At 33.3% G+C, this 17,041-nt stretch overlaps 1 protein-coding gene across 2 annotated transcripts in view; it reads right to left on the reverse strand.

The window, feature by feature from the left end:
* LOC123559833 (uncharacterized) overlaps positions 1–16,445 on the reverse strand; it is a 43,411-nt gene extending 26,966 nt beyond the window's left edge. Inside the window, exons 1-2 of one of the 2 annotated variants that reach the window (XR_008372627.1) lie at positions 12,777–16,445; positions 12,243–12,359 (exon numbers count right to left, since the gene is read on the reverse strand). Coding sequence is in view for 1 of the 2 variants with exons in the window: in XM_045351958.2 (XP_045207893.2) it covers positions 12,243–12,437 (195 nt within the window). In the remaining variant the exon portion in view is untranslated. Of the gene's footprint in view, positions 1–12,242; positions 12,734–12,776 lie in introns of those variants that run through there. The other variant, XM_045351958.2, reaches the window with a different exon arrangement.
* Positions 16,446–17,041: the final 596 nt, after the last annotated feature.

The raw sequence follows: 17,041 nt of genomic DNA on the forward strand, positions 1-17,041 counted from the left end.
TTGTTTATCATTTTTTTTTTTTTTTGAAAATTGCTAGATTACTGGATCAATTAAAATGCAAACAGAAATACAACTGTTGATTATTACACGATGACAAGACTGTCTAGTTTCGCAGTAGGTGGTAAGATAAGTTAGATCTTCGTAGAATACCGACAATTCACCAGAAATTCTTATCTGCATTTTTACACGTGGCTGGAGGCAGTAGAATTCTTTTTTAATTAGTCCAAGGGCATGTCATGCCGATAGTATAGCGGACAATACGTTATGCTTGTCTAACCGTCTCATGTTATGATGCATGATATCGAATCGTATGAAACTTGAACGGACCAGTGATCTTTACCCTGTATATATCGGCTCTCAACCGAGTGGTGCAGAAATATCCAGCTGATCTCTATGGATACGCGGACGACCACAAGATTGCGTTAAAAATTCAAGCGGGAAATTCTCAAAATGAAACAACTGTTTTTCAACAACTCGACAGTTGTCTCAATGAAATCATAAAATGGATGACAACCTTCAAACTGAAAATGAATCAGTCTAAAACTGAAATTATTGTGTATGGAACAAGACAACAGTTAGCGAAATTGAACATCACAAGTGTAAACGTTGGTGGGTGTGACGTAAAATGTGTCGATCATGTCAGAGACCTAGGTGTAACTATGACCAATATACTCAACTTTGACCATCACATTCAGAAAAATGTCAGATAGCTCATGTGCAGAAACCTTAGGGCTATACGGAAACATCTCACACAGTGTCAACTGAATCATTAGTGCAGGAATTGGTTCATTCTCACATTGACTTCTGCACCAGTTTATTTACAGAAATTCCAGCCTACCAAATCAATAAACTACAGCGAGTCCAAATTCATGCCGCTAGAGTGGTCAAGAATGCTTCCTATGAAAAACCAAGTACCGAACTTCTGAAAGAATTACACTGGCTTCCAGTTAAGGCTAGATTCATGTTCAAAGTTTTAGTAATAGTCTTCCGTGTCATCAATGGTACAGCTCCAGTATATCTGAGGGAAATGTTTGTACCTACTCGACAACGATACAGACTTCGCTCACAATGTGACACTAACTTTAACATCCCTAGACGGCGAACAAAATTAGCAGACAGATCTATGGCAGTCGTTGGTCCCAAATGGTGGAACGATCTGCCTAGCTATCTGAAAAACATTCAGTCTGAAGCCAGCTTTAGATCAAAACTGAAAACACATTTATTTAGGCAGTTTCATGAACAATGAGTGTAGTCTTGTTAAAAAACAAAATATCAGAAGTGGTGTAAAATAGTATTTATACATGTCCAAATCTTTAAATCTAAGTTCTAGAATCCTGTTCATATTTTGTATGTATATATGTTAAATGTGTGTTATGTAATTGTAAAACGCAATAGAACGCAATTTTATAATTTTTGCGCTATATAAATGCCATGTATTTGTATTTGTATTTATTAAACTTCCGCAAAACCAAGTGCATATATCAGTGAAAAGTTGTTATAGTAATAGCGAGAAAAACGTTCTGGAATTTGTTACAGAAATGTATGGCTTTTCTCAAAAGAATCATATAAACTTTATATACATGGTGTTTCTCAATAATGTAAATATGTTAAATGTAAACATTAATTAATATATTACTTAGGTCGCTAGAAAGAAGAAAGATAAATCTCACTCGATCTTTAATTGACCTATGTATAGTAATTGTGAAAATAATTACGAGCTTGTTAAAGTGTCATGTATTAGACGCGTGAATTGATATTGTTCATAGTAATTTGTTATCTAATATTTTAACCTTTAGCCGTCTGGACGTAAGTGATTCTACCTTTCCGACCAGTGCAGATCAAGATCAGCCTGCATATCCATGCAGTCTGATCATGATCTGCACTGTTCGCCTTTCAGTCAGTGTCTTTTTATTAAGCACTAAGTTACATCATTTTATTATTTCACGTTTTTGTTGCTAAATGGTCAATTGAATTAATTATTAATCAGGGTGTCAAAATTTTGTTCTAATCTACCGGTATTAAAGTTTGGCTGATATAAAAGAAAAATAACGGATGAGGGCTTTGAAATATATGAGTTTCTTCATGTTCAAAATTTAATCTTAATACATCAAACTTCTTTTAGCTTATACATGGGTTTTAGATATATAATGACAACTTTAAAATGAATCAAAGAGCAATAGTTTTGACAACTAACTTGACCATTAAGTAAGTGTATAGTATTTCATAAATTCTAATAAATACGAGGGTTGTCCCAGAAAATCGCGGCCTTTTTTTTATTATTTTAAAAATAAGTGACGCATCAAATAATTAGTTTAACTGATGTTATTTCGTTGTATACTCTACAGGATTATAGTGTTTAAAATTAAATATCTATCATATTATTTGAGTATTTCTTAAATAATGGACGGCAGTCAGTGCTAGTCGGTGCACGCTCAATTTTCCCACTACAAAAAGATATGGCTTTCTTTTGAATTCATGTAACTTACAGTATACATCTCACAGGATTAAAATTTATATTGTCATTAATGGCAATGTCTGGCGCGTGATTATGTTGCGTTTCAAGTCTTTGACATCACTAATGTTAAAAAAGTGACGTAATTTTGAAAGTGATGATCGCACACCATTTAAGAAATGGCGACGTCAGATAATTTCGCGGCGCAAAAAGTATTATTGAAATATTGTGTAAATCGCGTGTGACTCCTTCACAAAAAAACGAGAAATGTAAAATTCTAGAAGTTTGGCAAATGTTAGCAGGACACTTGTCTTTACGTGACACATACGTTTTAAGGAAGGTTAGGTGAGTGATTCAAAGAGAGGTCAACATAAAACTGCAATACTTTCTGCAAAACGAAATTATCTGACGTCGCCATTCCTGAAATGGCATGCGATCTTTACTTTCAAAATTTCGTCACTCTTTTAGCATAAGTGATGTCAAAGACTTGAAACGCAAATTAATTACACACCACACGTTGCTGTTAACGATGATATAAATTTGAATCCTGTGGAATGTATATTGGATAAGCTACATGAATTTAAATTGAAGCTGTTACTTTTTTTTGTTGGGGAAATTGAGCGTGTGCCGGCTAGCACTGACTGTCGTCCATTATTTAAGAAACTCAAGTAATATGACAGATATTTAATTTAAAACTCTATAGACCTGTTGTGTATACAATGAAATAACATCAGATAAAATAATTTCTTTTACTTTTGAAATGATCAAAAATGTTCGCGATTTTCTGGGACAACCCTCGTACATTGCGCTAAAAAGCCCATTAGACGAATATATGCAAAACTTATTGCGAACAATAAACAACAATACACCTATAATATGTATGAATACATTAATTTGTAAATAAGTAACTTTAGTAGTTTTTGTAAATTACATGGTGATATCAAATAAAAACACAACAATGTAAAGCGCACGGTAGTTCAAAAGCATTTCTTTCAAATTCTGAAGTTTCTATACATGCGTACGAACCGGTTGATGGTACCTGCCGCATGGTTTGCACTGAAACCGGCACAAAAAAAAACGATCCGTCTTATTGCGAAACCAGGCGACTTTAAATCAGCCCTCACGCACGCACGCAAATCTGTCACTAGATTCTGTAACATGTCCGCGTGCCTTGACATTTGTGTTGTTTCTTTTAAGTTAGTGTTGATATCTCGGTGATGTGACAAAAGATAAATCACAGTGTAGCAGTGTAGATCATCACCAGATATGCGTTTTAGGGTTTATGACAGAGTTCCGCTCAAGCCGGTGCTAAAAGGTGATGCACATTTCATTACCTCTCATAAGCACTCAATCAAATCGATCTGAGCAGAAACCAACATCAGTAACATTCGAAATAAAAAAAAAAATAAATAAAAAATAAACAGCGATAACTTCTTATTTTCTAAAGGAAACGTATGTGTGATCTCGCATTGTCTTAGTTTATTATTATTTTCTATCCGATCATCATACTTCCGATGACAATTTAAAAAAAAGTTGTTCTCAAATGATTTATTTTTTATTTTTTTCATTTTGCAGGGCGAGCATAAGAAAATAACACGACAGGGTTCAAACATGCATGAATGCTAGAACAAAATTTAAATTTATATTATATTATATAAGCGCCTCGTCATAATTGATCGTTGCAATCTTTTTTCAATGCGAAAGTAACTTATCACCAATTAGTAACATATGCGCAGAAATCTATAATAACACTGTTGCGCATGTGATACGAAATTCTAGATCATAGGCCTATCACATGCGTTATTTTTCTGTTCTGCGCATGTGATATGAACCTTAATTTTATAGCACATAAGCAACAGCGCTTTTTTTGTTTGTCTGCGCACGTGATATCATTTTTCATATCTCCTATTAAGAGATTGATAATTTTTGACGAGGTGCTTACTGACATTGTATATTATAGTATAAAATTACTTTTTCTTGTGTTCAGCATGTGTGAACCCTGTAGATATTTCTTCTTTTAAAATAATAATTTGCGTCCGTGCCAAAGTTTAGAAATCAACTACCAATTATTGAATCGAAACTTTAATCATCGAATAGAAAATGATCTAACTAAGGAAAAGAATGCTCAAACTTATATGATTCGTTTAGAAATAAGAATTTGCAAATGTTACTGCTGTTGGATTTGGCATTTAGCATACACAACGTTGAAGTACGCGCATAAACATAGGGGTCAACGGTATGTACAAGGTCTTGGCTAAACCTGTCATATTGCTTGGAAAACGTCTCGGTCGGTATTCATATATCTCGCGGTAAACATTTTCCATATCACCCTCTCGAAAAAATAGTGATGGTACCTTTCCAAAGCATTCCCTTTCCGATTGAATGCATTTTATATTCATAAAAAGGTATATATGCTCGTATACCAGGTCGAGATACACATAAACACCATTGGTCAGACATGATTTCGCGCGGATCAGCGCAGACAAAAGGCTTGTACTATGCATTGTGGATAGTTCTTTAAACGCACGTTCTATAAGAAAGAATGTTTCATCAATATGTCCCCGTTTTGATGTTTTTGGTGGAAATTAAAGATAAGTACGCGTGTCTGTCGGTGTCATTCCTATTTGAGCACTAAACCTAATGACAGCACGTTGCTCCGTGCATTTTGACGTCAGCTTGTTTCGAATATGGTATTGTTTTCATCTCTTATTACATTTTCCCTGTTCATGACGTCATACTTTCGGTGCATTTAACTTAAACAGAAGTTATGGACCAGGAGCCGTATTCATAAAGCATCTTAAGTATAAGTTTTGACTTAAGTTTAAGATTTTACTTAAGTCTGTTGTGATTTCAACCTAAGTCCAAGAAAAAACTTAAGTTCTAGTCATAAAACAGCTAAAACTTAAGATACGTAAGAAATGACTTAAGTCAGAAAATAAAATAGCGTGGTGAGTACGATTAAAGTGTTGTTTTCAGATAAAAGCACTTTAAACATATTTCTGCATGTTGTATCTGTCTGAAATTAATGTTGTTTTTTAATGTTTTCGTCCACAATAAAAAACAAGAATTACTTATTAAATTAAGTAACAAATATACTTAAGTAAAATAAATTTCTAACCTAAGTAATACTTAAGTAAATAATCAATTTCTTATACTTATACTTAAGATGCTTTATGAATACGGCCCCTGGTTATACCAAATAAAGAAGGTAACCACTACTAACTCATAACACTTCGTGTGCCGCTGTAATCTTATGTGTCTTGTCCAGTATGTACCTTCAATTAAAAATTATATAATTAGATCTAAAGGTATTTCGTTCTGTTTATCGTAGTTTTAGTCTTCGGTAGCAGATTGCGTTGCTGAGTATCTAATTATTTAGTATTTATATTAGCTTTCTAAAATGAATGCAGCTACAAATGGACCACTTCATTTCACTTCGCTGACAAGTCTGATTAGGTGTTAGTCTGATTGATTTCTTCGCACTGTCCCGTTCTATCCGGCGTACAGTGATTTTCACCGGACTAAGCTACAAATAATAGTTTAGTATTTTCACTATATAAATTCGGATAAACATTTGAAAATTTATGTTTATCAACAATGAGGGAAAAAATATAATTCAAGAAATATTTACTTTCTTATCTAAACAGGACAGAATAGGAATCAATAAAGGTTAGAAGTTTTGGTTTTTTAAAGCTCACGGAGCATTCGTTATTTTAAAGACGGGCGAGATGTTTTCTCTTGTTCATGCGACCAGCAAATCCCCTTGGGAGGGAAACAAATTGAACCAAAGAGAATGGGCGTATTCGACGGCTATATCTCCAGAGCTTATTTTTCATTTGTGTTTTAAATCAACAGATATCGGAGCTAATAAACAGCAGTCATCCTCGTCTGACTTTTTATCGAAATATAATGTACTGGTAGGCATGCAATTATAATCAACACACGCACCGCTGTGAAATACAGTTAAAATGTTGAAAATGTGTTCCTTAAATAGACGATTAAATGAGGGATTAGTTCAAGATTAGTTCAAGATGGCGGTATTTGGTATTGAAATAGGAACACAATTTGTACATTCAACAGTAATAAAATGTAATTATACCAAATGACAGGAAAAGGTCTCACTTAATGTGCTACTCCGTTTCTACTTGAAAAAAACCGTGATAATTAACATAGTATCCGCATATTTTCCAAATGAAATCAGGCGGTTATATTCCGCATGGCATTTTATTACAAATGCATAAAAGCCACAATTTCCAGAGTTTAATCACAACTAATGAAAAATAAGACGGCAAATAGTAACTGTTTGAAGTCGTTTAAATAAAATAAATACTCAAAATCACCTGCTTTGAAGATACAAGCTGTTGAATTAACAGGGTTACTGTCACGTAACGTCATGAGTTTCTGTTGTAATTATTAATTACTTTTGCCTTATTTAACAATTAAGTGTCAAATCAGAGAAAGGTTTACGTAATTGTCCATAATAGTGTAAAAACAAACACCTTTAGTTGTTGTTAATGTTGTTATACACCAAGTTCCGTTTCTGAATATGAATATTCTTATGACACACTACACAATTAACTGGATTGCATGATACATGGAGATTTGTTATCTTTTGATAGACATCGTCGTCTGAACTAATTTGAACGATGATACTTTAATTTATAAGATTAACATTCAGGATAATATCAAAATACTATAATAAAGAGAAATAAAAGAATACGAGGTTGTCCAAGAAAATAGCGAACTTTTTTTATTACAGTTAGTGCTAGCCGGCGCACACTTAATTTTACCCATACTTCCTTTTTAATTCATGTAACTTTCCCGATATGCATCTCACACCATTACAATTTGTATCGTCGTTAAGCACTGACTGCCGACTATCATTTAAAAAATACTCAAATAATATTAGAGGTATTCAAATATATATATAGTCCTGTCGAGTATACATTGAAATACCAACAGTTAAAATATTTATTTCATGCGTCACATATTTTCGAAATAATAAGAAAAGTTCGCGATTTTCTTTGATAATCTTAGTATATAAAGATAATTTTCGCCACAGACCACGATTGTGTTATACAAACAAAAAACAATAAGAAAAACGTTTTCAATAAAAAAACTCCAAACGGACCTTTTTCCAATTTTTTAGATTGGCAAAAAACCCAACTGGGCGGATATTTTTCCATTAAAAAATGTTGGAAAAATATCCCATTGGATTTTTGAAAAGTTCTCAGGAGACCGCTCAATTTTTTTTAATCATCTTTTCTGTACATAAGAAAATTAAAAATAATGCGAAACTATATCATTCATTGCTCATTGGCGCCTAAACTACCATCCAAACTAAAACAGAAGTTTCTAAGTCACTTAGAAATGGTAGTGAAGTTTGCCAAAATCCTGGTTTTGCAAAGATATCCTGGTGGCTGTTCAATATACTTATGGCGCATCCTCAATTTATGCCTACATTAAGACAATTAATCATTTCCTGTCCATGGGTAAACACCATGTCCTCTATTTTAAATTACTGGGTTTGAAATAAAGCCCTGAATAATCAATATGTTGTTGAATATCAGACAGAGATGTCCTAAATTAACTACTTATCATATCTATTCAAAGACGTATGTCTTCTAGTTTCTCGTCTGAAAAATAACATAAAATTATTTCGATATCAAGATTGTTCACAAGACCTTGATGAAATTCAGAAGTGTATGATATAAGCAATTAGAATAATCAACTATAAATCTCATTTACAATTGTACGATATTAGAATCTATGGAAACATATCATTACGAAACATATAACGCAACCATGCAGCATAAAAGCAGACTCGATTTGATAAAATCTGTTCATGAGAGGTTATGAAATGTGCAACACCAGTCACGCTCCCTAGCACCTGCTTAAGAAGAATTCTAAGTCTCCATGATTCAAGAGGACCAAAAAGGACAGCAACACTGAAGTTAGAAATCAGACAAAAATGAAATAAATAAAGTATAATATCGAGGGGTGAGTGCCAGAAGGTGCTATGTACATTTGTACCACACTTTACGTTTTCAACATTTTGCATTTTCTGGTAGACTTGTTCAAGCCGCACATTTTGCACCAATCTGCGTCATTGTATCATATTTCTTTCATCAGTTATTTAATTGTGATCAAACCAGCCATTGTAGAATCCATAACAATTATTTATGCCAAAAACAGTTTTCATTACATAACATGTTATCAAAGTAAGTTTATCTTATTTGAAATGAACAAAAATAATCTCTATACTAATAGCTGCTTTTGACAGACTGAATTTTAAGGCTTAAGGAGGATTGTAAAGATAGCACGTTTTAGCAGAGCAGTTTTCTACATATAATGCATTAACCAAACTGAGCCGGAAAAAGTCATATAAAAATAGGACATAAACCTTACTGATGTTATACAGTAGTGCAACAGCCATATTTCGCTATGTTATGATAGAAGATTCTGATCGAAGGCCCAATAGTAAGATTGTTTGTCATTTTCATGTCAATTCCACGACAGGTTTATTTGGCAGTGTCAACTTTCACTGTTTTTTCAATAATTAGGTGATGAAAACAGACTAACAAGTTTAGAGTGTGTGGCAGATATTGTATTATGCACTGGATGTTGAACATTCATCTTGTTTAAGTCTTTTAGAAAAAAGAGTGAAAGTTATTTAAAGTGGAGAAGCCTTACTACAGTCAGCAAATGATCTTGTAAAAGAAAAAATCAAACCTTACTCTAACTGCTTTTTTAAGCTAGTTGGAAACAAATCGGCAAATATCCCTCACTTTTACGACACACTTGAAGAAAGAATGGAAGAGTAAATTGCCTTTGTGTTCAACTGTCATCATCAGAATGATGAAGAAACAGTTGTGGCTTGATTACGTGTCAGTGGCAGACCTTTTCCCGTTAGTACTGGCCAATTACTCAAAGCGCAATTATGTTGAAGAGCCAGTCAGCACAACGACACCAATCAAAAGTGATTCACTTGCCATTGCAGACAAAAGTAAGTGTAAAGTCTATATTCTTTTCTTGGAATTTTGGAAGACTCTGAAATATACTTTGCCTCGCCGTTTTAAGATGACATTCTGACAAACAGAAGCAACAAATGTACACCTATCACCAGTGATAAATCATCACCACTGAAAAGAGACACTTCAAGAAAAAAAAAAGATTTTTTTTATAATTCCTGAGAAGTTCCATACTAGAAAAGGAAAAGCAACGCCAGAAACATGGAATAAATGTGAAAAAAGTTACAGGCTGTCAGGTTCAGAGTATAAATCAGCAGATAGAAAGTCCAACACCGCTAGCTGGTTGAGCCAGTAGGCTTTAACAACTGCAGACAAAAATTGTGACACAAAAGTAACAACAAAACAAAGGCAACAATTCTTTAAATCAATTTGGTCATTGACAAGTTATGATAGACAGAGAGATGTATGTACAGGTGTAGAAGAGATAGACATTAAAACATATCAAAACCAAATCCAAAATGGAAACAGGTGTCAAGAAGAATTTCTTGCGAAATTAAAAATTAAAAGTATTTAGTCTGTAAGAGGTTTTTTAATAAAACGTCAATAGATAAGGCATAATTATATTGATCATACGTTGAAGAACAAAAAGGACGGACATTTTACAGGAAGTGATTAAAGAGGAAAACACACTCTGATAACAAAATTTCTCAAAGTAGAGTAGATGCAGTGAAAAAGCATTCTAAATCTTTCCCACCCAGATGCACATTATGTACGAGAAGAGAAAAGGAGACAGTTCCTTGATTTGCATCTCGCACTGCCAAAAATGTGAAATCATGTTTTGAACTCCAGTCATTGTTAAATGTTCCATATGTGGTGAGCCTGATGTACTACATCCATAAATGCTGCCATACATTTTACAAACATTTAGCACTCTTTGCCTGTTTTGATATAGATGCAAAAAGAAGAGCATTAGAGGTATTTACATCACCAGTCACTTCTACTAGAAAAAGACCATGTAGTTCAGTACAAGGATATTTGTACCGTCAAACTGAGATATAGTTATTGAGATGGCCAGATGAGAAAACGGTGTAAGGTACACTGACCTCATAGACTTTAAACACTATCAGAGTAGCAATATGAAGGTACAAAGGTACAAAAACAGGAACCAGGGTTCTTTGGTCAAAATTGTTTAGATATACTAAGTAGGAACCAGATGTGTGTTTTACAAATTTGATTTTAATGATGATTTTGAAAATCTGAAAATGTTTCCCTCCAGAAGACAACAAGCGTATCTCTGCCAATGAAGTATAATTCAAAGCTACCTATTTCTGCCGCAAAGAAAAAACATCTCTTGCAACTATGCAAGAGTGGTAATAGTCCTGAGTAGTTCAATGTATTACAAGGCTTTAATTAACAGCAAAAACAAAACCAGAGATTGTTAAGCAGAACCAAATGCAGTTCAAGATTCAAGCAATGATTCCGATCGTAACTCAAAGCAGCATGCCTCCAGATCGTTCGACAACAAAAATATTCTTTTTTTGGATATCTTGAAATAAATGCTATATTTCTTAAGAAGGCTTTAAAACTTAATTACTGACAAACTTTATGTTACGGAAACACATGAGAATTTGCTGTTTTTACCACTTTTGCGATGAAAATCGAAAAGCGTTTTTCACGCTTTTACTCCAGGTAAATTGTCTCCATTATAAATATCTATATTTTGAAGTCATTATTCAATACTTCAGCTATAGCGCTATTGGTTACGATGACGGGAAAACGTCTTTATTGCCGCGGCGGTCCGGGGTTCGATTCCCGACTCGGTAATCTTTTTTTTTTCTTGATTTTGAACTTTTAAAATATGTTAGAAACGAATATTCACATTCTAATGTTCATAATATGACCAAACTTTAATTTGAAAGAAAGATATTTTTATCAAATCTGAAGGCATGCTGCTTTAACATTTAGGGTCAGATACATTTACCTCTACATTTAGATTGCGACTGACAATGTGGTTCCCAAATGTGTGACAATAATGATAGTTACATAGATTTCAATCATAAACGCGTGTATCAAACTTTATATCTCTATTAATGCAGTGTTTATATTTCATTACATTACATTACATAAAGCACATTTACTAAAACGTTGTAGATGATTCTTAATACTTGATAAGACAGTCTAATAAGAGCTAAATGGAGATATATACATATAGGCCATTTGTGACTTGAAAAGTCTTAAGCTAAGACAAAGAATGCATCATGCCATAAGAATTTATGTTTTTATAGAATTTATTTGTATGTCAAACAAACTTACATTTATGTCAACTTTGCATATGCTAGAAGATTCTTTTGCTTTATAGAATGTTTTCGACACTTACAAAAGCTATGAAATGCAACATTCCCACCAGCTATCAATTTATAGCATGTTCTGGCTCAGTTTTGTTTCGAAAGTTTTAATAGAATTGTACATGCCAAAACCAGATATCTTGCAATGGAATGTTTTAGTTATTCAAATATTTGTAAATAAATGGACTTTTATTTGTGCCAAAACATTTTTTTTTAATTTGACCTAATTTACTAAAGATATAAACAAAATACAAAAAAGAGAAGAACTGGCACTTGTCCCTCGATATGAATATATTTTACATCGTATAAGAGGCAAAATTGTTAACGTATTTTTTTTAAGCATGGGTAATCGTAAACATTACCCATACGGATTAGATAAAATAACTTATTTCGAGTCGAGCTCATTTAAAGTAAGGATTATTAAGCTGTGACATCTCAAATATATCATTTATTTTAATAAAAACGTAAATTTACCTTGTGAATACTTTCTCCCTTGTCATCATGCTTTGAACGTATTAATAAAGTAATATTTCTATCTGCCCAGAGTTGATAAGAGTCGCCAAAAGTGAGATATCTGCTGCGTGATTTTTTCTTCAATGCAATTAACATATGTAAAGTTAATAACAGTGCAAAAATAAACAAACACAGTCTTTTAACGAAGAGTTTCATGATTTAACCTCCTTTTCAAATATTATCGTCTAAATACATGTTGTATCAATAGATTGAACAACTAAATAACAAACATGAGGAATGATGCAGTTTGTATTCCCATGCAGTGTAATTTTTGTTATATTATCCATTATCTTAAAACAGATGATTTATGATCTCGCTTTATTTTCGCTGTAATAAGAATTTAAAACAAAGGTGATTACATTCTGTACTTGGACATATGTTACGTCAGAGGGTAACACTTTCTTGTTACAGTAAAGAAAAGTAACAGAAAGACAAACCAGCAACTATTAATAATGACAAAATTTTATTCATGAAATTAAGTAACAATACAAATACCTCAAAATATCAAAGAGCCGTAAGATCCAGTATTATGTAAAATAGTCCAAATCCTGTCCAGGTTAAATTCAAATACAATCAGAATAAATTCCATAATGTTCCGCACAATTCAAAAGTAACTTTAGTATATCCAAAACTTAAAATTTCTCTCTTCAAAGATGAAATATTAAATCCACAAATTTTAGTTAATCCTTCAAATAATCCTTCAAAATATTAAATATCCAAACTGGTAATATTTGTTATAAAGAAGAACAGGAAAGTTTCACCAATATCTACAATCTAGGTTCTATCATAATCCTAAATTATCTCACTATTTATTGTATCATGGAAGGTTCCAGAATTTTCAAGTAATGCTAAGAATGAAAAGGGTATTCTGGACAAATCAAGGACAAGCTTTTTTAGAAATAACTTTCATACACTGTATACCAGTATTGTTACAGAACACAATAGAATATTCTGGATTAAAATTAACGTGGTATCTTAAAACTAGATCAGTAAACAATAATTTGCCTAAGGGGAATATGACATATACATAACACATCTATTGCTCAGAAATGAAACAAAAAACTGTGAGTTGGAAATTCTCGTATATAAACAGGTTCAAGCTTTACTACGTACACTACCCGATGACGTTAAATGTGCGAAAGTAATGAAAATAGACGCTTTTAGTAAACAACCTTAACATGCCAAGTCATACAAAGTAGTTTTAAAGAAGGGAAAAGAAAATAAGATTATACAGTGCGGTGTTTGCAAGTCAACACCTGCTGGAAATCCTCAAAACTGTGCCACGGCCTGCTTCCGGCCAGTAGAGCTAATATCTGCCCTTACGCCCTCATTGGTGGCTATGACCTCCACCTTATGATATGGCAACACATTTATAGTTGTCGTGGACGTGGGTCATTTTTGTACTGACGGGACGCTACAAACTGAAAACAATATCCAAGATATGTATATATTATCTATTTTCTTCAAAAGTAATAATGGCAAACAACGTAGTGGTCACTACAATTTAGCGAAGGCGAATGCAGTGCAGCATTGCATTCATCATAAAGGCTACGGATCACAGGTTGGTAAGGTAATAGCGTACTATAACGAGACAAATATATTATATTGGATACAGGTACGAAAGGAGTATTGGAGGGTTTTCGGAGGTTATGGGGCTGGCTGTTTTGTTAATCATTTCCCTTGGATCATTTGTGTATCTAAATAAAACGAATAGTTATAGAATTGAAAACTGCAGGACTGTTCCACTAATTATGTTTTATCGTATACTTTATTGTAAAATTAAAAGTAAATATACAAATCGAGATAATTTGCCCTACGACAAATGTCTGAATGGTATATTCAGGATGATAAATTTGGGGTTAAGGATAGGATAGTGGGAGTGTGCGTAGTTCTCACTGTCAGCTGGACAATTTAAAGCAGACGTACTCTGTAAAAAAATGCAATGTACCTTGTATTTGTCGGCTTATAATACGAAGGTCCCATAGTCATCGCAACTGGATTAATTTTCTGCTTTAAATACTTATATGTTGTACAAACGGCAGTTAAGCCCATACCTATAAAATATTGAATTACAGTAGTCGCCTTCTACCACCTACGAAAATACAATGAAGAAACCCGTTAACCAGTTAGCCTGAAAGTCTGCTAGTCCGTACACCTGTATACTTGCACTAATATTAAACCTTAGCCAAACCTAAAATCTTAAAAAATAACACTTGAGTTTAAGGTTGACACTCGACTATCAGACAATTGTAACTTTAAAGACCAATTAGGAGTTTATCCATACCTGTTGACTTTTATGCTAATAAACCTTCATAGTGACGACTATTTTGGACTAGCAGGCATTCAGATAGATAACTTGAAGACTAAACAGTCAAATTTCTGAAAACGCCCTGCAATCAACATTTTGACTAACATGCCTTTCGACAGACAGTCCATTGGAAATGCAAACAAAGAACCTTCAGATAAGTAGCCTGTCACCTTTTCTCTCCTTCTTATGAACGTTTATTTCTTGATTCGACATCTACCTTTTGATAACAAACTGTAACAAGTCTATTCACATACCAACAAACATGACTATGTTCACTACGATACATAGTAAATCCAAAGTTTTAAACTGTGTATTACTTTCTAGCAGTAACTATTCCATGAATATTGAAAATCAACCTTATATGTAATAATGTATCACTTTTTCATACTGTCTTATACGTTGACTAGGGATAGCGCAATACGATCATAAAAATAGATGACATGTTCAATTTCTTTGCTAGGTCAATGTTCTCTTTTACGGTTTCCATTAAAGATCAGTCACTTAGTGATATGTAAGTCACATTTAGCTTAATTGGGGAAGTTGTCAGCTACATAGAGGTATTTGTCAAGGAAACCTAAATTAATTAAAGAAAGTCGGCGTTGCATAGGTATAAATCTTAACAAATCTGATTTTATGACACAATCAGTAAATGTTTTCGACACCCCTTGGTATTCTAGTTTCTTACTGCTGTTTAACAGCGATAAATAATTCTTAAAATATGCGGTTTTCCATACAATTTCGCACTAGGTCTGTCGGAAATACTAAAATAATCATAATATAGAAACTTTCTAAAGGACTTTCATTCAATCGGAAGTGTTACTCAAACATTGGCCAACTTGGTTGTATTTAACTCATGCCTACCCTGCTCCAGCTGCATGTGGACCAGTTGGTTTTTATCAGAGGAGCTTTAATTATACTGGCTATTTAAGTTATTTTGGGATGTTAAAATTGATTTGATGAATTAAAAAAAAAACGATCGATCAATTTGTTTTTCCCCATTATTTTAGATAGAATTGATATAACCATAGTTATACATACAGATTTTTGAAGAGCAGCATACATATTGTCTGTCACTTTGAATTGCCGGCCAAAACAAACTAAAATATATTTGATATTTAATCACAGACTGTTATAAATGTTCTCTATGAGTGAAATATTATTTTATTTTACCTAAATTTCATGCGGGTAATATGTAAGCTTCTTGGGGAGCAAGTTAATATTGGTGCATACTTATTTAGAATTTAATATAATAACATTGTATTAACTTATGTGCTCAATAGAGAGTCTTCAGATTAAGTTAACCAATGCAAACTCTGCTTCCTTTTCTGCTAGAATTTTAGGGGAAAAAATAAATCATATAATACTAGGATAAATATGAGTAATTATTGATGGTTTTTCTTATAAATTCTAAAAAACGAGCGCCTTAGAAATGATCAAAGTAAAGTCCATGGCGAAAGTCTTTTACCTACCATTGGGTTTTAGCCTTTCCTTAGTTTTGGTTGAAAAAAAAAACAAACAAAAAACAACAACAGTGGGTTAAGTATGATTATATGTCCTTTATATTTATTTTGATCGTTTTATTGCGGCATAAGGTATGATTTAAATCTTGTAAAATGGAAGCTTTTGTGAGTTAGTGGACTTGCTGTGGCATGTGCGAGTTCGTTTGTACTTCTAGGCGCGTTACCATAATTGATCTGGTATATTGTGGTGGTGAACTAGTTCGTATAAATTCTATACTATACTTGACTGGTCTTTGTGTCGAACTTCCCTTCAGACAATGTCTTTGAACAACAACGTACTATTCCTATCGCATAGTTGCTCAGCCTATTTTCTCTTAATAAAACTTCAATGCAATAAGATTGCCCTGACTCCTGGGGATGCTAAGTACCTATATGCTATCACTTATAGCATTCAACTGCCATATAGATATAGCCTGATGCCTTGGCAATACTTCTGTAACGCTTAACTTCATCTATATAAAAGAAAATTAGGTAGTTTTAACGCGTTAAGGGCATGTCAATCTCACGTTTACCCTTTTTTAACAAGTTAGACAGAACGGTGTAAATAGAATAACTCCCCGCTAGGAAAGCTCTAGCGTAAGTGACAAAATTCCAAATTATATAAAGTAAACTATATAGATGAGGCACGATTACACAAATGTACTCAGCAAGTCGCAAAACAAAGTCCACTCGCTCCGACCGTTCATTGTAGAATTTAGGAGAAAAAACATCCCGCTGTACAATTTATTAGTCATGGAACTATCAAATAGGAAAGTGTAGCGGCTAACTAGAGAGGATAGAGGAGTCAGTCATAAAACATGCACCATGCTTAGTGATTTTCGCATGGTATCCTGTTTTGATAAACTTTTTGACACATTTTACCAGTATTTATTGGGTAGCATCCGAAGAACCATCTAAATTTTGTCCCATCGTATGCGTGGAGTGTATGACTA

Source organism: Mercenaria mercenaria, chromosome 10 (genome assembly GCF_021730395.1).
Source record: "Mercenaria mercenaria strain notata chromosome 10, MADL_Memer_1, whole genome shotgun sequence".
Classification (NCBI taxonomy): Eukaryota; Metazoa; Mollusca; class Bivalvia; order Venerida; family Veneridae; genus Mercenaria; species Mercenaria mercenaria.